This window comes from Mandrillus leucophaeus, unplaced genomic scaffold (genome assembly GCF_000951045.1).
Source record: "Mandrillus leucophaeus isolate KB7577 unplaced genomic scaffold, Mleu.le_1.0 Scaffold602, whole genome shotgun sequence".
Lineage (NCBI taxonomy): Eukaryota > Metazoa > Chordata > Mammalia > Primates > Cercopithecidae > Mandrillus > Mandrillus leucophaeus.
Window position 1 is genome coordinate 378,692 of NW_012106498.1, and position 26,201 is coordinate 404,892.

Consider the following 26,201-nt stretch of genomic DNA (forward strand, 5'->3'; position numbering starts at 1 on the left):
CCTCTTCCCCCCTAAGAGGAACAAAATCAGCATGAGAATACTGTTTCTTCATCTCCTGTCCCTTGACTTCAACCTGCACTCTTTCCAATCATCTCCACACTTCAACCCATTCCAAAACCCTTAAAATCCTCAGCCCCCAACTACTCAGGGAGATGGATTTGAGGATTCCTCTTGTCTCCTTGATTGGTGGCCCTAGGGTTAAATCTTTCTCTGCTACAACCCAGTGTCTCTGTGTATTGATTTGCTGTGTGCATTAAGTGACGAACCTATTGTGGTTACAGTAGGAGTAAAAAAAAGAGAAGATTGGTTGAAAGGCTAATCTAAAACTTGTCATACCTCTAACCCTCCCTCTGTACTCCCAAAACAGCATGCTGATTCTCTAGAGAAGGTCAAATGTTGCTCTTAGGACTGGGTGGCCAAGCACATTTGAGGACAAGGGTACCCTATCGGTGAGCTACTGCTGCACAGCAGCTATCCCAGAACTTGGTGGCTGACAAACAAGTCACACGTTCATGCCCAGGTTCAGGAGATGCTGCAAAATGTTGTAGGCACTTTCTCTCATCTACCACAGGTATTGTATTGAAAACAAGAGAATTAAAAGCAAGTTTACATCCAGAATACTGACAGACATCTTCTAGTCCTCTTTACCTACTTGACTCCCAGGCCATGGGTAGCCATGCATACCCCTCCCAAAAAGAAATGGGGCAGCCTTCTCTAGGACATCTGACCAGCCAGAGGAAAGACAAATGATCTGACATCAAGAGTTCCCCAACGTAATGACCTGACAGACAATCCTCATCCTGAGAGCTGGCTGACAATCAGGTAGCCCAGCACTCTTCAAAGGAGCAGACAGGGGCCAGGTACAGTGGCTCACACCTGTAATCCCAGCACTCTGGGAGGCAAAGGCGGGCAGATCAGTTGAGGCCAGGAGTTTGGGACCAGCCTGGCCAACATAGTGAAACCCTGTCTCTACTAAAAACACAAAAAAATTAGCCAGGTATGGAGGCAGGCGCCTGTATTCCCATCTACTTGGAGGCTGAGACAAGAGAATCACTTGAATCCAGGAGGTGGAGGTTGCAGTGAGCCCAGATCATACCACTGCATTCCATCCTGGACGTCAGAATGAGACTCCGTCTAAAAAAAACAAAAAAAAACAAAAAACAAACAAAAAAAAAAAACAAAAACAAGAAATGAGCAGATAGGGAACAAAAGAGCAAACAATCCAACAATATTTTCATTGTGTTGGTTGTTACATGACTGTGCTTGTCAAAACTAAAAATTATATTTAAAAGGAGTGAATTTTACTGTGAAGTGTACCTCCCATGAACTGGAAAAAACAACTGAGGAAACTTGTACAAGAAGAAGTCCCTTAAACAAAAATCATTAACATCCTCAAAGAAGAAATTGAAGAAAAAAAAAATGAACCATAAAACAAAAACAAGATCCTACTAAGAAAAATTTTCAGAAAACAAAAAAGAGCAGTTAAAAACTAAAGACATGAGAACAAAGAAAGCTCAGTAAAAGGGTCAGAAAAAGACAAAGCTAAAAGTGAAGCAAAGGGACAAAATTAAGACTGTCCACAAACATCAAAGTCACAAGAAGGTCCCAGAAAGATGAACCAGAAAAAAACAGCGGGAAGAAAAATGAAATAAATAATAGGGAAAATATTCCCAAAACTGCAGAGACAATAAGCTGTCCCAGCAAGTGCCCAGCACACTGGATGAAAATAGATCCACACCAAGACACACATCATGGTGTTTTCAAAATGCTGGAGAAAAACATGGTAACAAAAGGTTATGTGAGTCCTTTGAGAATTAAAAACAGACCTCACACAAAGGATCACAAATCAAAAGGGTATCTACTTCCTCAACAGCAAATTAAAAACCAGAAGACAACAGAGAAATGCCTACAAAATTCCTAAGAAAGTATTTAACATAGTGTTCTACAGAGTCAAACGATTGACTGAGGAAAAGTCGCATAAAGATATTTTCTTAGCCAGGTGTGGAGGCACACATTTGTATTCCAGCTACTCAGGAGGCTGAGGTGGGAGGATGGCTAGAGGCCAAGGGGTCAAGGCTGCAGTGAACCGAGATTGCACCACTGCACTCCAGCATGGGTGACAGTGAGAAGACACTGTCTCGAGAAAAAAAAAAAAAAAGTCCTACTCGTAGCTTGAAAAAAAAAAAAAAAATATATATATATATATACACACATATATATATATTCAGACATCCAAAATGTCATGGCCAACATAGTGAAACCTCATCTCTACTAAAAATACAAAAAAATCAGCTGGTCATTGTGGCGGGCACCTGTACTCCCAGCTACTCGGGAGGCTAAGGCAGGAGAATCGCTTGAACCCGGGAGGCGGAGGTTGCAGTAAGCTGAGATCACGCCATTGCACTCCAGCCTGGGTGACAAAAGCAAGACACCATCTTAAAAAAAAAAGAACATAGAAGAAAGAAGAAGAAAGAACAAGAAAGGAGAAGAAAGAAGAAGAAGGGAGAAGAAGGGAGAAGGAGGTAGAAGGAGGAAGAAGGAGGAAGAAGGAAGAAGAAGGAGGAAGAAGAAAGAAGGGCTGGGCACGGTGGCTCACGCCTGTAATCCCAGCACTTTGGGAGGCCGAGGCAGGTGGATCATGAGGTCAGGAGATCGAGACAATCCTGGCCAACATGGTGAAACCCCGTCTCTACTAAAAATAAAATATTAGCTGAGCGTGGTGGCAGGCGCCTGTAGCCCCAGCTACTTGGGAGGCTGAGGCAGAGAATCACTTGAAACCCGGGAGGTGGAGGTTGCAGTCAGCTGAAATTGCACCACAGCACTCCAGCCTGACGACAGACTGAGACTCCGTCTCAAAAAAAAAAAAAAAAGCAGCAGCAGTAGCAGCAGCAGCAGCAAGGGTAACCCAAAACAAGACAAAAGAGAAGGAAATTTCCTGACTGTGAAGGGAGACCCCAAGAGTGCAGCCAAGTAGAGCAGCTTGCAGTTGACCATCCTGGACGACACAGAGAGCCTTCACAAAGCAGATGAAATTGATGGAGTGGGATGCCCACTGTGCTGGATAAAACAGATTTCACCACTTTGGGGAAAACAAAATATTGGGCAGGCAAGGAAAAGTAATCATACATAAAACACTGTGTGGTTCTTGCAGTTACAATTCTGTAAAAAAACAAGTAAAATCTAACTAAAATGTAACTGTACTGGGACAATTAGGAGAGGAGAGGGAGGATGAACTGTGAGAGCAAGGTAAAGAATAAGCAAATGTTCATCTTTCATTTATCCATTCAGAATTACAATTACCTAAAGTTGTCAGAAAAAGAAAATCTGAAAGAATTTTAAAAGCAGCTCAAGATGGCTGCAGGTTGAACACACAGGTAAAAGAAACCAGGCCTATAAATTAAAGATGAACTCTCACTTGCAAGGCTGGAATTTGTCAAACATTTCACTAACATTCGCTGACTGTAATCTTCTTGCCTATCAGATGAAGCATAAACGCAGGAGAGAATCAATCATTTCTCTCCAGATCCTGAGACACCTGCATACTGGGTAACTTTTTACCCTATATACATTGTAAACCAAAAACAAAATTCTATGCCTCCCAACTGACTGATGGACCCCTACTCTCAGTCAGGGGAGTTCCAAAGAAAACCTGAAAATCAAGTTCAGGTCATGATGGGAAAGGGGAGTCAGATATGCCTCATTATACCATCTTCCCTTTGGAATTCAGGCACAACTGACAACCATTAACATTAAAACAGATTTTTGTTCTTAATCTTTTTTTAGAAATAGGGTCTCACTATGCTGCCCAGGCTGGCCTCAAACTGAGCTCAAACAATCCTCACACCTCACCACTCCCAGCTAAAACAGATCTTAAGATGAACAAAACAATTTGTAGCAATAAGACACCAAATTCCAATCTGATTCTAGTATAGAATCACATGACAGCAGGTCCTGAAAGAAACTGTATTTTACCCTAAAATGTATTTCTTTGACATATTTTGAAATAGCCCAGTAAAGCTGTCTCCTGTAGGGGGAAAAAACTCTACATTCTGTAAAGAATCCCCTTCCCTTTCCAGGTCTTTTCCTTGATGCAGGGGAGAATTAATTAAGAGTCTGGCACTTTTTAAGTCTGATACGAAACATTTACAATCTATTCTGACACCTGCTACCTAAAAGCTTCACCTGCTTAAGTAAGAATCTTGGTCTCCATAACCCATTATCTTCACCCAAACATTCCCTTCTATTGATTCCAGGTCTTTAGATAATAATTATTTCAACCAATTGCCAGTCAGAAAATCTTTGAATGCAGCTATGTCCTGGAAGCCCCAACTCTGCCCTCGAGCTTCAAGTTGCCCCAGCTTTCCAGACTGAACCAAAGCACATGTTACACGTACTGATGGATGTCTTATGTTTCCCTAAAACCTATCAAACCAAGCTATTGCTTGACCACCTTGTGGTGGTTGCTTTGACTAGCTGAGTGTTTTTCTTTTCAAAAGCTCCTTTGTCTGCACCAATCCTTTACATTCTATATAAGAGCAATAGAGATAAAATTGCTCCAAATATAAAGGATACTTGCACCCACCAGCCCAAATCTCAGGTATTTTTAGGTGACAGACAATCCCGTGGAAGGGTCAGAGGAGATTCCTCATGACATGCAGTGGTTCCAAAGGGCTTTACAATCAACAGAAAAACACTTAAGTTGTAATAGCTCCTCCAGGGAACTCTCATAATAGGCTGGTCACCTAGCATTCAGGGCACCTCGCTGCTATAGCAGGCGAGTTTCTCCTGAAACACATAAGAGAGCAGACCAACACAGCGGTAAGAGCCTGAGGAGTGAAGCTCATAAGTAACACATTTTTGACCCTGAACACATTCCTAATCTGGTGCAGACAAGAGAGAAGGGAGGAGAGACATTTCAAACAAGACATCTGAAGCTTGAAGCTACTGAAGGAGAGTTACCATCTTCCAAGATACCAGCTAGGCTTGTGACTAAAAATTATGGCACCTTATCTTATAAATTTTTGACTCCTTGAACCAACATCACTGAAAATTAAATTAGCTTAACTTGGCCAAAATGGGGCTCATTCAAGACCCCAAAATTGAATTACTTATGTGCACAACTGGAAGGAGTGGCTTAAAAATTAAACACAAAGAATGGGATAGTTACTACAACGGTTTTTAAACGCTTCTAAAAGAAGTAATGATAAAATTGCTTCCATACAGGAGGTGAACCACAAGATTCTGGAAACTGTTCCTTGACTGAAAAAATTGTCTCACATTCCCACTGTCTCACCTCCTCCCCTCCAACTGCTCCTTCAGCCCTCTTATTCTTTGCTTTCAGAACTGCCTTGGCCGGGCACAGTGGCTCACACCTGTAATCTCAGCACTTTGGGAGGCCGAGGTGGGTGGATCACTTGAGCCCAGGAGTTCGAGACTAGCCTGCACAACATAGTGAGACATCATCTCTACAAAAAATTTTTTAAAAGCTGGGCATGGTGGCATGTGCCTGTAGTCCCAGCTACTCAGGAGGCTGGGGCAGGAGGATCGCTTGACCTCAGGAGGCCGAGGCTGCAGTGAGCTGTGATCATGCCACTATACTCCAGCCTGGGTGACAGAGCAAGACCCTGTCTCAAAAAAAAAAAAAAAAAAAAAAATATTTTGCCCAGATCAGATGTTCCTTATTCCCTCCTCCACCCACAGAAGTTTTGATAGCACCTTTTAGAGAAAATCCTGACCCAAAGGGAGACTCTTCAGTAGTTTAGACCCCCAGGACAAGGCAGAACTTAGAGCCCCCTACTAAGGAATTCCGAGGGGAAAAAAAAAAAAAAGAAGCGATTATTAAGATTCTTGGACACTCCAAATTCAGCCCTTCCGAGAAAAAGTATTTTGTTGATGCAGCAGCCAAAGGCTGCTCTAACACTAATATCAGATGAAACTACACAGGTGGCTATATTATTTTTTTAATGAGCTCCATTGAAAAGGAACTCCAAGTGGCTCAAGAAAAGGGTTCAGAGAAGGAAAAGCAGATATGGCTAACAAAGGAGATACACCTTTCCCCCACTTGCAAATTATAGTATGGACTCAACAACAGACTTGTTTTGTCTTTGGAATTTATTTCAATTTCCTGTATTACAACATTTCTGTCAGCTCACTCACTAGCGACCTCAGAAAATGACTGCCTAAGGAAAAACAGTATTACTGGAAACAGTCACCCACAATCACGTATAAGTCTTATGTTAAATGTGCAGTTTGTCCTAAACATAATCCAGGACAGCCTCTTCATGGATATCAAGGGCATTTTCCTTTGCCCACCAGACCTTTTGATATCTAGCAAGTGGATTTTATCCAACTATCTCCAGCCTAGGATTATAAATAGGTCCTGGTTATGATTTGTATGTTCTCTCACTGAGTTGAAACATTTCCTTGCAGAAGTCATGGCACACACAGGAGGAAAATATCGTTGAAGCAGATAATTCCCTCTTGGGGAATTCCTTCCAAATTATATAGCAATAGAAGAATTCATTTTACTAGAAAGATAGTCCACTCAGTTTGTAAAATCTGGCCCATTTTCCAACATTCTCATTGTGTATACCATCCTTAGTCTTCTAGATTGGTGGAACAAATAAATGGAATAATAAAGATCCAGCTCGCAAAATTAACAAAAGCTTTTCATACCGGGCCAAAGGCTCTTCCACTGATTTTGCTTAACCCAAGAGTAACTTCTCTTGGATAACATCAATTACGAGATAATTACAAGTCAACCTATGAAACAGGATAACAATTTATATGAACTAACTTTACTGAAAGGTGCTATACTCAGTTATTGTCAAGGCTTAACTAAACTTCCTTCTCCAAAAGAAATTAATAAAAGATTCTTTTTACAGTGTACTCCTGGGAGACAAAGATCTTAAATACCATAACGTCTAGCCAAAGGACCTTTTTTTATTGGAAACGACATCAACTAAAAGACTCACTTGAACCTCACTGGAAAGGGCTCTATCAGGTATTGTTAACTAATCGCTGTGCAGCAAAACTTGAAGGCTGAACCTGGATCCACATTTCTCATTTAAAGAAAGCTCCAACAACTAAATGAACTTATAAGTCCACTGGAGACCTCCAATTAAAGATCTCTAAGATTCCTGACACCTCTGAGGATGGGAAGCAGACAAGACCTGACTAGATAACATTGCCCAAATTACCAGGCCAGGCCTGAACTCACAATGAATTTCTTCTGCATATACCTTTTGTTTTTGTATTTTCCTGCATGATGACTGAATTTCTACTAACACCCCCTCATTTGTTTGATCCCCATTCCTCTTACTGGGAAATTGTTTAACTGATATGAAAGTAGGACAAACATTTTTTCAATATCAAGAAGATACTGGAACCCTGACATCAACTTCTTAGAATCAGTCCAATGTTCCCACGGCCCATGGCACCAGTTTTTCAGGCGTAATAAACTATCAAGAGGCCCCCACTTAGGGAAAGAGATCCAGGAAGTTCTTCCCAATTCCATGCCTGGTCTGGCAATTTTTAACACTTTACAAATAGATCACTATGTTACTGTGAATACAGATGATCACTTACTATACAAACTCCTGGATATGACGGAAGACATTTAGCTGCAGTTTATGTGCCTTGCCATAGTATCTCCTGTCCTAGGAGTCAGGGACCTTGTTTTTGTGACTGGTCTATACAACATTCTAATGAAGCTGGAAATCAAATAGTGAGAGTTACTTGGTGGACAAGAGTACCACCGGAGGATACTTGGGAATGTTACAAGTATACAAGAAGCCTTACAGTATACTCAAACTAAACTATATCTAGGGGTAACTACCGCTCCTCTCACTTTAACTTGGAGCACCCAACATTATTGGGTTTGTAACTGGTACTCACGTTGCATTTCCATTATAAATGCTCAATGGCAACAACATGTTTAGTGGATAAAACAGCACTAGCCAACTAAGGCAAAAAGAACCTTAGGTGCAACAAAGGCAGGACTTGAGCTATTAGGACAAGCTAAAAATGTATTTAACAATGACCAAAAAAAAAAAAAAAGTCACAAGAAAAGTCAATACTTACCAGTCTAAATAGATTAAAAGAAATACTCTTTCAGAAGGAAGGTATGGGTTGGGAAGCTACACAAAAAGATAATGACACTATTGTTAGGTAGGTAAATCAACTACTCAACTAACAAGGAGCCATGTCAAAACCCAGCGATGGAAAACAGCATGAGTCCAAACTCAACAAGGTTTACTGACCATACTAATCCAAATGGAAACTGAAGTGGCCTCTAAAATGTGCCCTACCATTTTGGATGCAGAAACACAAGGTACACATTTATGCACAAACATTATGAACCCTCTTCCTCCTGGAAAATTACTACCAAGGATATGTAGCTTAATTCACTGTATTCTTACAGCATTAGCACCCCGCATGGATAATAACTAGACATATAACATAGTGTTAGTAGGAATAGAGATTTTTTTAAAATAATACTTATATTTTCCCAATGGGGAGCTGATAGGCCATATTAAATAATAGTACTTAAGAGTCCAGTTTCAGTTCTACACTGTAAACAAATTCAGGAAGTTTGTGCTGTCCCCAAAATGTTTGGAATCCTGAAATCATATAAATATGACCCTTAATTTCTTTATTTTTAAATTTAATTTAAAGTTCCAGGACACATGTGCAGGATGTGCAGGTTTTTTACATAGGTGAATGTGTGCCACGGTGGTCTGCTGCATCTATCAATCCATAACCTAGGTATTAAGCCCTGCACGCATTCGCTATTTATCCTGATGCTCTCCCTCCCCCTGCACTCCCCACACAGGCCCCAGTATGTGTTGCTCCCCTCCCTGCGTCCATGTGTTCTCACTGTTCAGCTCCAACTTATAAGTGAGAACATGTGGTGTTTGGTTTTCTGTTCCTATGTTAGTTTGCTGAGGATACTGGCTTCCAGCTCTACCCATGTCCCTGCAGAGGACATGATCGCATTCCTTTTTATGGCTACACAGTATTCTATGGTGTATATGTACCATATTTTCTTTATCCAGTCTATCATTGGCGGCATTTGGGTTGATTCTATGTCTTTGACATTATGAATACTGCTGCAATGAACATACATGTGCATGTATCTTTAGAACAGAATGATTTATATTCTTTTGGGCATATACCCAGTAATGGGATTGCTGATTCAAATGATATTTCTGGCTCTAGGTCTCTGAGGAATCACCACACCATCTTCCACAATGGTTGAACTAATTTACATTCCCACCAACAACATAAAAGCATTCCTGCCTCTACAGCCTCATCAGCATCTGTCATTTCTTGACTTATTAATAATTGCCATTCTGACCAGCATGAGATGGTATCTCATTGTGCTTTTGATTTGCATGTCTCTAATGATTAGTGATGTTGAGCTTTTTTTCATGTTTGCTGGCCACATAAATGTCTTCTTTTGAGAAGTGTCTGTTCATGTCCTTTGCCCATTTTTTAATGGGATTGTTCGGTTTTTTTCTTATAAATTTGTTTAAGTTCCTTGTAGATTCTAGATATTAGAACTTTGTCAGATGAATAGATTGCAAAAATCTTCTCCCATTCTGTAGGCTGTCTGTTCACTCTGATGATAGTTTCTTTTGCTGTGCAAAAGCTCTTTAATTAGATCCCATTTGTCAATATTGGCTTTTGTTGCAATTGCTTTTGATGTTGTTGTCATGAAATGTTTGCCAGTGCCTATGTCCTGAATGGTATTTTCTTCTAGGGTTTTTATAGTGTTTTTCATTTTCTAGGGTTTTACATTTAAGTCTTTAATCCATCTTGAGTTAATTTTCATATAAGGTGTAAGGAAAAGGTACAGTTTCAATTTCTGCATATAGTTAGCCAGCTCTCCTGGCACCATTTATGAAATAAGGAATTTGTTCCCCATTGCTTTTGTCAGGTTTGCCAAAGATCAGATGGTTGTAGATGTGCAGTCTTATTTCTGAGATCTCTATTCTGTTCCATTGGTCTATGTGTCTGTTGTACCAGCACCATGCTGTTTTGATTATTGATTTTGTTACTATAGTTTGAACTCCAGTAGCGTGATGCCTCCAGCTTTGCTCTTTTTGGTTAGAATTGTCTTGGCTATACAGGTTCTTTTTTGGTTCCATATGAATTTTAGAGTAGTTTTTTCTAATTATGTGAAGAATGTCAATGGTAGTTTAATGGAAATAGCATTGAATTTATAAATTACTTTGGGCAGTATGGCCATTTTCATGATACTGATTCTTCCTATCCATGAGTATGCAACGTTTTCCCATTTGTGTCCCCTCATTTCCTTGAGCAGTGGTTTGCAGTCCTCCTTGAAGAGGTCTTCACTTCCCTTGTTAGCTGTATTCCTAGGTATTTTATTATCTTCATAGCAACTGTGAATGAGAGTTCATTCATGATTTGGCTCTCTGTTTGTCTATTGTTGGTGTATAGGAATGCTTATGATTTTTGCACACTGATTTTGTATTCTGAGACTTTGCTAAAGTTGCTCATCAGCTTAAGGAGCTTTTCGGCTGAGAGGATGGGGTTTTCTAGATACAGAATCATGTCACCTACAAACAGAGACAGTTTGACTTCCTCTCTTCCTATGTGAATACCCTTTCTTTCTCTTGCCTGATGGCCCTGGCCAGAGCGTCCAATACTATGTTGAACAGGAGTGGTGAGAGAGATGACCCTTAATTTCTATACCCTGCTGAAAATAATATATGGTATACAGGTGACATGGTTTGGCTCTGTGTCCCCACCCAAATCTCATCTCAAATTGCATTCCCATAATTCCCATGTGTTGTGGGAGGGACCTGGTGGGAGATAATTAAATCATGAGGGCTGTTTCCTCCATACTGCTCTCGTGGTAGTAAGTCTCATGAGATCTGATGGTTTTATCAGGGGTTTCTGCTCTTGGGTCTTCCTCATTCTCTCTCTGCCTGCTGCCATCCATGTAGAATGGGACTTGCCCCTCCCTGCCTTCCACCATGATGTGAGGCTTCCCCAGTCACATGGAACTGCAAGTCCAATTAAACTTCTTTCTTTCGTAAATTGCCCAGTCTCATGTAGGTATTTATCAGCATTGTGAAAATGGACTAATAATTGGTACCAGCAGAGTGGGGTGCTGCTGAGAAGATACCTGAAAATATGGAAGTGACTTTGCAACTGGGTAACAGGCAGAGGTTGGAACAGTTTGGAGGGCTCAGAAGACAGGAAAATGTCTTTCTAATATTCCTATGTTACAAATACTATAAATACTGCAAAAATGTTACCAAAAGAATAAAACTCCAGCCAAAATTATGTTAGCTCATCAATTTGAACTACAGCCACAGAACGTATGGAAGGTGGTCTTCTATTGTCTGTTTTATCCAACATACTCTTTCCTCTAATTCTGACCTACTGAATTACAACAGAAAGGGACATGCTCCCAGTTTGCTCTGAGTCTGTGTCCCTGGTCTATAGTCCTCAAACTTGGCTCAGAATAAAATTAACTTGGACTTAAATCCATAGTGGCTGTTATTTTAACCTTTTGGGTCAACCTAGTTGAGAAAAATTTAAAAAGATCAAGAAAAGCATGTAGTTTCAAAATACTGGAGCAAATATCCAATCACCTAAAAGAGCTAAAAGTATGTCCACGTAAAGAGCAAGAAATAGTGGAGGTGAGGGGTGGGGAGGTGAGAAGAGTGTGCTTTCTGGGTAGTGGTCATCTCAGGGAAGGTGAGGGGAGTGTGCTTTTATCTCTTTTAAATAAAAAGACTTCAATTATTTGTTTCTTCCATGCACGTGCATATATAACTTTAAAAATAAACACCAATGTAATTTATTAACTAAGAAATAAAAGTATTTGATGATCAAGTCAGTTGGAAAAATTAGATAATTAGCTTTCCAAAAGACTAAAAAAATCCACCACAAGCCACTGAGGCTTTAAAAGTGTCTCCTCAAGACAGCAGAATTAAAAAAAAAAAAAAGCAATATAAAACACTTAAGGTATTGCCTTCAGTCCCCTGGGTGGCCATTCACCTTGTTTAAGGTCTCCGAGAGATTTCACATCAAGGAAGCTCCAACAGTATGCACTATCCAACTCCCTAACCTGTCTACCTGGAATCTCTGCCCTGCTCCCTACTGTTAAGCTGAGGCCAGTCTGGTTTAGAAGAAACCTTAACCTCTCTCCCTTCACCAAAGTTGGCTGCAGGCTGCCAGCATTCTGTGCCTCCAGGATTGGGTGGGTTTCCTAAGAAACCCAGCTGTCCAAGCCTAAGTCCATAAAGTCCCAGAAGCATCAGTCACTCATAAATCTCACCTCCTACCCCAGTGCATAGTATCACCTTGACTAATCCAATGAGAGATTATACACATACTCCTCCCTGCAATGGCCAGATGAGGGATAAGAGTGGGCTCCATCTGAGCAACTGTCTTCCCTTCCACTTCCCAAAGCCTGCTCTTTCCTTATCTCTCCCTATATTTAACTGGCTGCACTGCTTTCCTCCATCAGCTCCTACTAATTTATGATGTACTTACATTACTAACACATTGTTTAATTGCTTTTAGCCTGATTCTTTTTTTTCTTCTTGAGACAGGGTCTCAACTCTGTCGCCAAGGCTGGAGTGCACTGGCACAATCACACCTCACTGCAGCCTGGACCTCCCTGGGCTCAAGGGAGATCCTCCCGCCTCAGCCTCCCACCTAGTTGGAACTACAGGTACAAGCCACCACACCCAGATAATTTTTGTATTTTTTGTAGAGGCAGGCTTTCACCATATTGCCCAGGCTGGTCTTGAACTCAAGGGATCTGCCTACCTTGGCCTCCCAAAGTACTTGGGATTACAGGCATGAGCCACCACACCTGGCCTAGCCTGATTTTCACCTATAAACAGGAATAATATTCCTTGAGGAGAGACTACCTGGCCATCTCTGCATACTCCGTAGCGCCTAAACTCAACACACACTGAAACATTCTCCGAGTAAATAAACAAATGCACCTAAAACTACAATTCCAAGAAGGAATACTTGGTCAACAAACTCTCCTATTCCTGGACTCTCTGACCTAGAACAACCTTGAGGTACAAGACAAGGTCATGTGTCCACAACCTCGGGGAACCAGAAGATACAGCAGAAGCTGTCACGATGCAGATGGAAAGCAGGACATACCTGGAAGGAGGTGGGAATACAGACGAGGTTCAGATTCTCTTGCTTCACCCTTTCAGCTGTGGAAACAAAAGCCATATTGGCAGTTTTTCACTCTCCTCACTTTATTTTCCTTGTCATATGTGTTTGCTCAAATCCAACAGACAAGGGAAGATCTATTTCCCAAGGACAGCTGCCTTTCACCCTGTGTCCCCTCCTTGGTGGGAAAGCTAGTGACTGTACTTCACACACCAGAAGATAGCGACACAAGAAAGCCTGGAGAGGTAAGCACTGACCACAGAAAGCAGTGTCAGTGTTTGCTATTGTTACGTGCCTGACAACATTTTAAGAACTTTGTATATATGAATTCTTAATCCTAACAACCCAAAAGGTTAAACTATTTTCCCCATTTTGCAGATAAGGCAACTGAGGTTCAGAGAGGTAATGTAATTTGGTAATTATACTGCTAATAAGGGGCACAGCTGGGACATGATCCCAGGCCGTCTAGCCACACAGTCTTAACTCCCCTATATTGCCTCTTCTAGGAAAAAGCCAGAACTTTACTTTTGCATTTTAGTAAAAAATATACTTATTTGTAGGCCCCAGAGAGTGGCTAAAGGAGATTTATTTTTTCAATTTGGATTTGTACCTTTCAGGAAAGTTTGATTAAAAAAAAAAAAAAAGACTTCAGGAAAAACCTCTTATTAAAATTTCAAGCCTTTTTAATCACTGAGTGCATCTTGGGAGGTTTGGGTGCCACTATTACAAAATCCATAGTAACCCCTGTGCCCTGAAAGTATTCTCCAGATACTTGGTTAAGACTGAAAGGTATATAACACAAAAGCTCCTATTTGGCCAATGAGAAGGCTTCCAGAAGCCATCACACCAGCACTACAACCACTCCCTCATAACAAAGTGTTCCTGGACTTTCCCTCCTGGGCTCTGCCCCTTGGCACCTAGAAGAATTCGGCATTCAGGCAGGCCTCTCCTCTGGGCTTTGTTCTTACAAACAAAGAGCAGGGCAGTAAAACCTGTCGAGCAGTCACAGGGGCTGATAATTCCTGAGCCTTTCCTAAGCATAGAGACACCCTAATCAGTGTGAAATGAGCACCTGCAGGAACCAGCCATCAATGGCAGGAGCCCCACATCCACTCCAGGGGCATGGACAGGGCAAACCCACTGTGGCCTCAATTATCTGCCTGAGGAAGTCTGAGATCACGTAAAGAACTCAATGGTAGAATGCCACTGACATGATTAAAATTATATTGGGACCTCGAGCTAAGTCAGCTCCTCCCCTCCAGCTGAGTAGAGTAAACAAAGGCAAGGACACCCTTCAAAGTTGGATGAAGAGGCCCAAGATTCCCTCTGTCCACAAAAGAGCAGAAACAGCTGACCTCAGGTAGTCCCTCTCTCCAGCTCTGTACTGCTGAAGCCAAAAGGGTAATGCCAAACCTGTGCGCCACTTCCTCCCTCTCTACCTCCCTACCCCATCATCACCCACAAAGCATCCAGTAGACAATGAGAGAGCATACCTATTCGCTGCACAGCGTGGACAATCGTCGAACCGCTTCCAATTCCCAGCACTTGGTTATTCTGCCAAAAAAGGGGGAAGAAAAAACAAAACTTATTAATACCATAATTTACTCCTTTGTCAGCCCACTTCCTAAAGCTATAAAATTATTATGAACAACAATTCACCAACACAGGTGCAAGACAGGTACCGTGCCTATTTTATAGGAACATAAACACTGAACCTCAATGCTGTACTTTAACCAACGCATGGTGGACAAATGTTCAACAAGGCTCTCCTCCCTTCGTTTCTGACACTGTCAACACCACCACTTCCTCCCTCCATTCTACCAAATAATTGGTGCAATTACTTGCAACTGAATAGCAACTTGCGTCACCCTCACAGAAATGGCCTGCGTATAAACACTTAAAGATTCCCAACATTTCAAGCCAGCAACAGTGTGTTTAAAAAAAAAAAGAAAGAAAGAAAGAAGAAGAGAGAAAAAGATTCCTGGCCAACCCCAAGGAGGTAATTAGAAAAACACTTAAAAAAAAAAAAATAGAGCCTGGAGCCTGGGTAAAGGAGGAAACCTAAGGCTTCTGGCTTCAGTGTCTTCCACAGGCACCTTCAAGTTGGTAGCACCACAAGACACATCAGGCCCACCATCTAGAGCTCTCCCAAAGTCAGCAGACAAAGGGAGGGCCTGAAGTAACCTCAAAATAATAAAGTATGTCAGCATCTGCCTAGGTGACGCCACGGGGTGCTCATTTTGCATGAGCCTGCCTCAGAGAAAATGGGAAGAGGGCAAAGCCTCAGTTAAGAACATGAAAAATAGTCTTCATCTGCAATAGGAAGGATCGTAATAGAGCAGAGCACTTCCTGAGTACAAAGTACAAGCAGACATCACAATACCGAGCCTACCACCTTAAGAAACAAAGAAGGTACCTACAAACAGACCAAAGACAGAGTAAAAGCTCAGCTGAGTCTACTAGACCACAAAGAGCAAAACGAGGCCAGGGTACTAACAGTCAGGAACTAATATGGAGTTCAGTGCCTAAGCAACTTCCTGACATCTATCTCCTGCCGGTGCAAGGCAAAGTCAACTGAACACCAAAGCGGCAGCTACCATTTATTAAGCACCTACCAAGAAGGCTTATAAATGTTAATATAAAGTCAAATCTCACAACAATCACTTATGACCCAGAGACCCACTATTAACACTTTATAGATGAGTTCAATATTGTAAGGAAAAACTTCAGACTTTGAAATGAGCAAAAGAGACTACTGGATATCCTTCCAATGGGATGCTGGAACCTGATTGTATTGTCTGACTTGAAGAAGGTATGTGCCTTTGTCTTTAAGATATATGACGACTCTATAGATACACTTTAACTTGCAGAAAACTGTTAAAGCAAGTAATTTTTGTTCATAGAAAAGCAAATTAATAGTGTTCTATGAGATACAATTATTAACAGATCTTAAACTCATTTTAAGATTTTTTTTTTACTACATATGAGCTTATGGTTGACTTCTCCTGTTTGCTTTGAACATCTCCACCAAAACTCATGTTGAAAGTTAATTGCCATTATAACAATATTAAGAAGTGGGACCTTTACGAGGTGATTGGGTTAGAGGGCTCCACCTTCATGGGTGGGATTGGTGCCCACCCATAGCACCGCAACATCTGTTCTCTCTCACCAGATGCCAGCACCTTGATACTGGACTTCGTAGCCTTCAGAAGTATAAGCCAAAACATTTTTGTTCATTATAAATTACTCAGTCTCAGGTATTCTATTATAGCAGCACAAAATGGACTAAGACACCTATGAACAGGTTCTAATAACTTTTCCAGTTCCCTAATTTAGTGAGTTAAATAAAATCTTTGACATATATTCATTTTATATATGTGTGATTTTACCTGTTTTAAATATACATACAAGATATAGATCTTGTATATATATTTATAATACATATAAATAATATCAATGCCCCCTCCCGACACACACACATATATACAAACTCATCCTCAAACTCCTGGGCTCATACAACCCTACTGCCTCAGCTTCCCACATAGCTAGTACTACAGGAACATGCCACCAGGCCCAGCTAATTTTTAAATTATTTTAAGAGACACAGTCTCACTGTCAACCAGGCTAGTCTCGAACTGCTGGCCTCAAGTGATTCTCTCAACTCTGCCTCCCAAAGTGCTGGGATTACAGGATGAGCCATTTCAATCGAATAAGCAACTTCCCGAAGTTCAATTTGCTGAAACATCAATCTACTTCAAATTTCTTAAGATTTCCAACAACTGATTAACAATTAATTTATCTGACAAAGGAAAGCCCATAGTAAAACCTTCTTTTTAGGAAGAAGAAAAGTCCTGAAGGGCCTTCAGGACAAACAAGGCCACAACTAAATTCCTTCATTCCCCACAGGACAAAGGCCATAGGAATACTTAAAGTCAGCCCATAGGCCTCACGTTAGATATGGTCCTTCTCACAGTTAGACTACATCTATAACTAGAAAAGATTAGTAAGAATGACCAACAAATAGAGTTACCAAAAAAAAAAAAAAAATCAAATACTAATGTCCCCACAACCACATACATGTACACTAAAAATGCTTCTATAGCCTCTCCTACCTACAGAAGACTTTACCCAACAACTTTTGTGTTACTGACCTGGTGGAAACTGCTTTTACTAGCTCACAGTTCCAAAGTCACTGAATACATCAGGGGCTTGGGTTATCAGAACACGGTTCGCACTAGGTCAGGATTCCACCTGTGCCAATGCTCTCAAGAAGGCAATGTGTCTAACACAGTTATTTAGCTACCTGGACAATCTCCAAAGGCAAGGACTTTAAGACAAGTAAATGACACATCACAGCACAGAAACATTCAAAATGGCTAAATATCTCACATATAAAAATCTTCAAGCAATGAGAAAATGTCCTATGTCTGAGTGTGGAAAAACTCAAACTTTTTCCTCTGCTCTCACACCACAACAATTATCAACACAGAAGACTTCTGTAACCAAATGTATGGGGATTTCTCCCCATATCCCAAGCAAGCAATCTACTCTGCAGCAGACACCAGCTGGGTATCCTCCAAATCAATTTCAACACTCTCTACTTGGAGATACCATAAGGTTCCACTGGTTGAGGGCTCAATTCCCAAGACTGCCTCCTCCTTCCTACCAAATGCAAGTTCAGGCCTCCAGAACTTCAGACTTGCCAGCTTCAAGTTGGAGTTCCCACAACCCTCTCTTTGGGTTTGATTAACTTGCTAGAGTGGCTCACAGAACTCAGGGAAACATGTTTACCAATTTATTATAAAGGCTATGATGAAGGATACGGATGAAGAGATGCATAGGTAAAGGCATGTAAGGAGGAGCACAGAGCTTCCATGCTCTCTCTAGGCACACCATCCTCCAGGGACCTTCATATGTTCTGCTCTCCAGAAGCTTCCAAACCCTGTCCTCTTGAGCTTTTTTTTTTTTTTTTTTTGAGACTTTATCGAATAGATATGATTGGATCTTGGAAAAGACCAGGAATTACAAGGGCCTAGAAATGTGACTGGACAAAAATGGCATGATCCAATACCAGCAGACTGACTGGGGAAACCCTGCAAGGGCTGTCTGTTCAGATTCTTCACCTGCAGCATTCCTTCCTCCAGGTTATGGAAGAGGAACCCTTCTGAAATGGGGATCTTAATGACCTACAATCAGACAACATAGGTCACAGAATTTCTTTATGGCCAGCTCCAAGACAGAAAAGCATTGGGGAGAGAAAGGAGCAAGCGGAAGGAGGGCAGAAGATAAGAGAGGAAGATTCTGTTTTCTGAGGCCTGCTCTGGGCCCTAAAGCACCCCAAATATAACAAAAGACTGTAGCAAGAGTTATGAGGGTTATGAACCAGGAGCCATGGATAAAAACATTGTGTGTATGTGTGTGTGTTTAAAATATCACACTAGATAGACTTAGCCTGACCTTCACACTTGACCTGAAGCTAGGAACTCTAGCTTTACAGTCATTCAATCACCAGATTCCTGGTTACCAAGCTTAGCCATACATTCATGTCACTCACAGTCCCCAGCAGGCAGGTGGCACAGAGGTGAATTCGGATGAATCAGACAAGCTCTGTGTAAGGTTCCTTCTTTACCTTTTGGAAGAGACCAGGAATTGCAAGGCCCTGCCAGGCCTAAAGCTCTTCAACCATGTGATCCCTGCTGCCTTGGAATCAAATGACTGGCCCAGGAATCAGTGTCCTTGCCAAAGCCAACCAGAGGTGACCAAAGGCTGCCTATGAGGTGGCCCAACAGCAGAAGACTGCCAAGCAGGCCCTGCTAGAGGAGTGGCCCCATTCTAATGGGCAATATTAAACCACACGTATGTGCAACATCAGAACTTCCCTCAGCTTGTCAAATGGAGTAACTCTGGAAATACTACTTCTGCTAACCAACTAGAACCACCGCCCATCAGCTTCCTCAACCAAGCCAGTCAAAAAACAAAGCCTAGGCTCCAAAGAAGAGAACAAAGGAATGAGGCTACAGACGTTCAGAAGAGCCTAGTTCTGAATGGTGGCCCATCCTGGGTAGCTACACCCCCAGAAACAGACAGAGCTGGGCCCAGGGTGGCTATACAAAGGATTCACCTGAGAACTCTCCATGTTTTCCATCCAGCCAGACATGGAAGTGGTCTACATATTGGAACTCCAATGGACTAGGGAACAGGAAGCCCTACCCGCCAGAGATTCTACACAAAGAACCTCCAATAACCCCAACACTTTCATATTTGTGTCCACACTGCACACAATTGAACATACATGTACTGGGCAGGCCCCATTGTGACCAATGCTAAATGAAAGTTAACTGCCCTCCAGGAGCTTACCCTTTAAGGGGCTGGAAGAAATGAACACACAGATGACCAAAACATAAGATACAACATAAAGCACATAAGAGGCATGAAGTGCTACAGAATCGCGGAAAAGAATTCTTCCTCTCCTTAAGATGCTAAGGAAAAACTGAAAGGAGGAAATGGACTTTAGCCCAAACCCTGAAGGGCATATATGACTTTAACAGGTGCCCCCAAAAGGTCACTGTAGATCTCCCCAAAATCGCCTAACTTCATGAAATGTGGTCAGAATCGAGTGTTTTGGGGCTCTAGCCTAAGGTCAGGGCCTGCAGATTTTTATTTAATCAAATACATAACTATAACACAAAGGTCAGGGAGATGTGCCACCAAATATTAACATAAATTCATTAACTGAACAACTTAGATACGGTGCTTTTCTAATTGTATTCTCATGCGGATTACATTTAACTATTAGCTATTCACTTTATGCAGACATTTTGATATTTCAGCTTATTGTCTCACTTTTACAACTGAGGCACTGAATCCCAACGGTAGGGTCAAATTAACACATTTTACATTATCTCTGTAAATCCCCATAGAAAATCCTATTGCCAATCAGACTTGCAACAGGCTACACCAGAACAGGGTAGCAGTGGAAAGGGTAGAAGGGAACACTGGAACATCCCTCCCACAGAACTGGCTGAGCCACAGGTTACCACACTGTCCACTCCCACTCAAACACGCTGTGGTGAAGTTCATCAAACATCATCTAAGCAAAATAATTTTGTTGAGTAAAGCATTAACAAATGTAAAGAACTATTATCGGAGAAGAAAAGAGACTCTAATACCACTTTCTAATAAGTAGAAATGAGAAATAAAAAACCAGTAAGACCAAGGAAACTACACCACAGGGCAGACATACTCCACTTGGCTTCCTTATTACAAATAAGATAATTAACTTGATTGCTGACAGCAAAACCACCTGGATTTAAAAAAAAAACTCCAACTCCACTAACAGCACCATGCCACTTAACAAACAAGTAGGGACCACGACCTGACCGAATAACAGCTAAACATCTCTGCAGCCCCGCCTTAAAAAATAAACCAGCATCCTCCAGACTTAGTCCACCTCGCCCTATGGAAAGAAGGAAGTTTGAAGCCCCGGGTCTTCCCTTCCCTCCAGGAGTTCACTCAGGGGCCGGCGCGCACCAAGCCCAGAACCACCTTCGACTGAAATTTCAAAGCACTAGCAAACCAACTCTCCGCCGGCTTCCGGGTCAGTAACGAGAAATGAAAACCTCTCCGCAGTCCCAAAGCCCACCATTTTCCATTTACTGATAAGGAGACCACAAGGCAAGTGCCTCTAGCCCCCATTCCAAACATGAGACAACACCAGGCTCCACTTTGCAAACTGTTCCAGCTAGACAAGGAGTCTTTCGAAAGCTCAAATATTAGAAGATTCGCCCCCAACCGATTCCACATCTAAAAGGTCTTTAAGGAGCAAGGAAGAGGGGTCTAAACTCGGGTAAAGTGCACACTCTCTACCCTCTCACTCAGCCCCCGCCCTGCCAGGAGGTAGGCGCGCCTCGGCAGCACCCAGAAAGCGCAACAGGAGCCCAACACGCTGAGGACATGCTTCCCGCGCCCCACGTCCCCAGGTGCTCACCCTCACGTGGTTCTCCACAGCCGCGCGGCCCGCCAGCTTCTTGGCCTCCTCGGCCTTGGACATCGTGGAGGGGGCCGGGCAGATGCTGTTGGAGTCCCCGCAGCTGGTGCTTGTGTTGCCAGCACCGCCACGGGTCCCGGACTGTGCACGCCCCGGCAGCCGCACGTGGGAACCCGGGAGGTCCCAGCTGTTCCCTCCTCCGCCAGAGGCCGCGCCCCCGGCCCTCCCGGGCAGCGGGGCCAAGACCCGCCCGTAGAGGGTGCTGAAGGGCCCGGGGCGCTGCATCCCGACGCCTCGCTCCGGCCTCCGCTGAAGTCCCGCCCCCGGCTTCCCCGGAAATCTGGTCGCTTACGCACACACTCTGCGTGTCCTGCTGCGCGGGCCTTGCTGGGAAGTGTGGTTCTATGGCTTCGAGGACCGCTATCTGCGCCTCAGTCTGGACTACCAACCCCATAATGCTCTCCGCGACGAGATGCGCAATCGCCGGCGACGGGCTCCGGCACTTCGCTCTGTGGAAATATCAGTGTGGTGACTGCTTACCCGGGGGAAGTGTTCTCAGGCCACGATTAGGTGAAGGTCAGGGATATTTCTGTTCGCCCATGCATCCGAGAAAGGAGTGTTAGACCTGACCCTGTTGTTTCTCCCAGCAGTGAGAACGTGGCCATGGACGAGAATTCCAAGTAGTGGCACTTCTGTAGACGTCGCGGCCCTTTTGGGGTTACTACTACCCAGGAAACTCACATGCGACACGGGCGCCAGCTGAAGTCCATCTAGACCCCCGCAGACCCAAGGTCGCAAGTTGAGAACTCCCTGCCGTAGACATTCTTCTGCACCTAGTGGTGGAGCAGGTGGAGCTGCACCTTGCTCCGCCCATTTGGAGACTGGTTCTGTACAGATGAGTGTGCCCTGCAGCGATCCTGCAATCTTTGGTGACTAACAAGGACTTACTGTGAAAACAGATTTATCTTTTCTTCTCTACCTTTAAGGTTTCTTGCTGTGGAGAATAGTTAAGGGACGAGGAATTCTTATTGTCCCCATTTTACAGGCAAAGAAACTAATACCCCAACCTTACCGACCACTTGGAGGTCCCTAAAAACACATGACCTTTGTGTTTCTCCGCTGTTAGTGGAATCCTTTCTGTCTGCTCATGAACTCATCTTCAAACGCATTCCAGGCCTTCAAAACTCTTCTGTGAGCGCAAGTCCCTGGTATGGGCCACTGTTAACTGCCGCTTATCACCTGGATTTTCTTAACTGTGCTTTGCCCCCTGAGGCTGTGAGCTCCTGAATCTTCACCTTTGTCTGTAGGAGGAAAAGTTTTTTGAGATGATATTTGAATCCTTCAATTTAGGCCAAATTCAGAACATAGCAGAAGGTTCTGGCTAACATGCAGAAGCATATGACTGGACTCCCACTACTGTTGGTCTGCAAAGTTGAAGGCTACTGTAGGCAAATGTGTCACCTTTAATGTATCTCCTTAGGAGCAGTCTTTCACCTTATTCATGCTCCTCGGCACCCACACCAAAAGATTGATGAAGCAAATGGTAGCTAGTCTCTGCTTTACCCCGTCACCCCTGGCCTGAGGACCTTTGAACCATTTTAAATGCTCTACCTGCCAGCCTGGCCATCTATGCACTGCTTGCTCCATCTACCCTTCTGACTCAGCTGAAATACCACCTTCTCAAAGAAGTCTAAGTGACCACCTCATCTAAATTGGGTTTCCTACCCACCCCTCCTCTATCACTTTGCCCATGGTTGTATTTCCATCACAGAACTTCCATCCATCATTCATTTCCTTCGTTTTGTACTTGTTTATCATATATCCTCTGTAGAAAAGAACATTCTGAGAAGGCAGACTTTGAGTGTCTTTCTACAGAATCCTCCATTCCTAAAACTGCCTGACCTGTAGATGGTCCTCAACAAATATCTAAAACACTTTAAATAACAAATAGATGTCATGTTTTAACCCTACACTCCACCTTCGGCCATACAGAATTTTAGTCCCTGCGTCCATGCTCTTACCTCCGTGTTTTCGTACACTCTGTACCCTTCTAACTCTCAGATATTCTTCAAGACTTCATTCTGTTACTCTGCAACTCTAAACCCTACTCTTAGTTGAGTTGGCTGCTCTTCCGTGCTCCCAGTCACCTGTAACCTCTCTGTCATAATCATCTCGCTCTATTCATTTGACTGTCTCACCCAAAAGACATGTCCCTTGATGGCAGAGACTGTTGCTCATAAAGTGGACAGTGCCTTGTTCAATTACTGTTTTGGGGTGGCAAGGTCTGTCTGTGCCTGTTTTGTGTTCTCTTTCCTTCTCTCTTTTCTCCATGTTGTACTCATCTTTCCATTTCTGTACCCCTTTTAATCCTTTCCTTAGGTTGTTATTCATGCCTAGTGATTCTCATGGACATTCTGAAATCCAGGTTCTTAGGGCTGAAGACTATGCCGATCTTTGAAATAATATGAGTATCGCATTCTGATGACACTTCATTTGCATAATTATTGATAATAGTGCCAGGTACGATGCTAAGTACTTTGCAGACTTTATCACATTTAATCCTAACTTCAAGAAGTGGATACCATTAACTCCTGGCCAGGCACAGTGGCTCTCACCTGTAATCTTAGCACATTGGGAGGCCAAGGCGGGTGGATCACCTGAGGTCACGAGTTCGAGACTAGCCTGGCCAACATGGTGAAACCCTGTCTCTACTAAAAATATAAAATTAGCCAGGTGTGGTGGCACATGCCTGTAGTCCCAGATACTCAGGGGGCTGAGACAGGAGAATCACTTGAACTTGGGAGGTAGAGGCTGCAGTGAGCTGAGATGGCACCACTGCACTCTAGCCTGGGCAAGACAGAGTGAGACTTCATTTCAAAAAAAAAAAAGTGGATACTGTTATCCTCATTGGTATAAAAGAAGTCCTCACTTTGGGAGACCAAGGCAGGCAGATCACAAGGTCAGGAGTTCGAGGCCAGCCTGGCCAACATGGTGAAACCCTGTCTCTTCTGAAAATACAAAAACTAGCTGGGCATGGTGGTGGGTGCCTGTAATCCCAGCTACTTGAGAGGCTGAGGCAGGAGAGTCAGTTGAACCCAGGAGGTGGAGGTTGCAGTGAGCTGAGATTGCACCATTGCACTCCAGCCTGGGTGACAGGGTGTGAGACTCTATCTCAAAAAAAAAAAAAAAAAAGTCCTCACTTACTCAAGGTCACACTGCTTGTAAGCGAAGCTGGGATATGAACCTCCAGTGATTATAGGACCAAACCCTGACCTAATAGAATCACCTAGATGGAGATTTATTGATTGCCCCACCCCACCCCCAATATAGCCATGAACTTTGTATAAACCACACAGGTAATGCCTTTTCTCTTTAAAGCCACAAGTAATAGCAGTAAATCTTAAGACAAAATGGTTAAGAGGGAAAAAAAACTATGAATGAGGAAGTACTAAATGAAAGCAAGTGCACAGGTTTTGGATGATGGACCAGATTCAGGGTCTGATAAACAAAGTAAGATCAATCTACTTTATAACTGAACCCACTAAAAAGCCTTTTTTTTAATTACAAGGGCCATGCTGATCTCTGTATCTTGCCAATTTTAGTATATGTAGTGCCAAAGCGAGCACTAAAAAATCTTTTTTTTTTAAACTAGATTGCACTAGAAAGAACCGCATGGGATTTATTCTTCCCTCTTTCAAGAAACCTAATGAAATTGGGCTGAGATTCCAAGGAACTGCTGGAAAAGAGTTATCAGTACCAGAATGAAGGATCCTAGAGGGCAGAGCCCACTATTCTATTTATAGTGGTGAGAGGTAGGGCCTGTGCCTGCGTGGGCTTTAGTTATTCGCTCCCGTGATAGTCCCAGTGTGGTCCAGTCTGAGAGGAAACAGAGGCAATGGGCACCATGGCACTTCACTTAATGCTGTTGTATTAGTCCATTTTCATGCTGCTGGTAAAGACATAGCTGAGACTGGGCAATTTACTAAAGAAAGAGCTTTAATGGACATATAGTTCCACATGCCTAGGGAAGCCTCACAATCATGGCAGAAGACAAGGAGAAGCAAGTCACATCTTACATGGATAGCAGCAGGCAAAGAGAGAGAGCTTGTCCCATTTTTAAAACCATCAGATCTTGTGAGACTTACTATCACAAGGACAACACAGGAAATACCTGCTCCCACAGTTAAATTATCTCCCACCAGGTCCCTCCCACAATACGTGGGAATTATGGGCGCTACAAGATGAGATTTGGGTGGGGACACAGAGCAAACCATATCAGCTGGGATGTAGGCACCACCAGGAAGATACATAGCCATCATTGTGTGCCTGCCCAGGCTTCAGTGAAGCAGGAAAAACTCTTGCTTTCCACTTCCTCATTTCCATTTCCTCTCCTTTCTCACTCACTTTTCCCAAAGTTTGTACATTTTCTCACTTTTCTCAAAGTTTGTACATTTTTCTCACTTTTCTTCACAGTTTGTACATTTTGAAGATGATTTCCATGGAAGACTGTACAGAGCTACAAACTAGATGTTGGAATGGATTTGAGGATCCTGCCAGAGACTGAAGATGCTAGCTCAGATTTATCTCAGAATAGAGTTTGGCTCACCCTGCTTTCATTCAACAGCTTCACTCATTTAGACATAGCAACCCAACTTCACACCCTCCACTCTCACACCGTTAGAATGACCCTTTGGAACCTCAACTTTTGGCCTGCCTTGCTCCATCCCCTTTTCACAAGGGCAGGTTTATTGTCTACTAGCAATCTTGACTAGGGCCTTGGAAGAGGATTGGACCTTATTTACAGTGGTCTAATGATCAAAGCAAGTCATTGTTAAGACATCAGTGTTACTACTTTGCTATGCATGTAACACTGGAAAACAGCATAGTGCAGTCCATTTACCAAAACCAAATCTTCCTACTAGTTGACCAACACCATGTGGTCCTGAGAAAAAATGTGTATAGAACAATCCCTTACTGCTGTATAAAACCATTCCTTGCTTAAGGATCACCTGCCTTTTGATGTCTTTACACCAGT

General features: G+C 42.8%; 1 protein-coding gene across 1 annotated transcript in view; it reads right to left on the reverse strand.

The window, feature by feature from the left end:
- The window catches only part of RPIA (ribose 5-phosphate isomerase A), a 63,074-nt gene extending 41,587 nt beyond the window's left edge, over positions 1–21,487 (reverse strand). Inside the window, exons 1-3 of the mRNA XM_011999821.1 lie at positions 21,167–21,487; positions 14,673–14,733; positions 13,165–13,220 (exon numbers count right to left, since the gene is read on the reverse strand). Coding sequence (XP_011855211.1) covers positions 13,165–13,220; positions 14,673–14,733; positions 21,167–21,451 — 402 coding nt within the window. The 5' untranslated portion in view covers positions 21,452–21,487. The remainder of the gene's footprint in view (positions 1–13,164; positions 13,221–14,672; positions 14,734–21,166) is intronic.
- Positions 21,488–26,201: the final 4,714 nt, after the last annotated feature.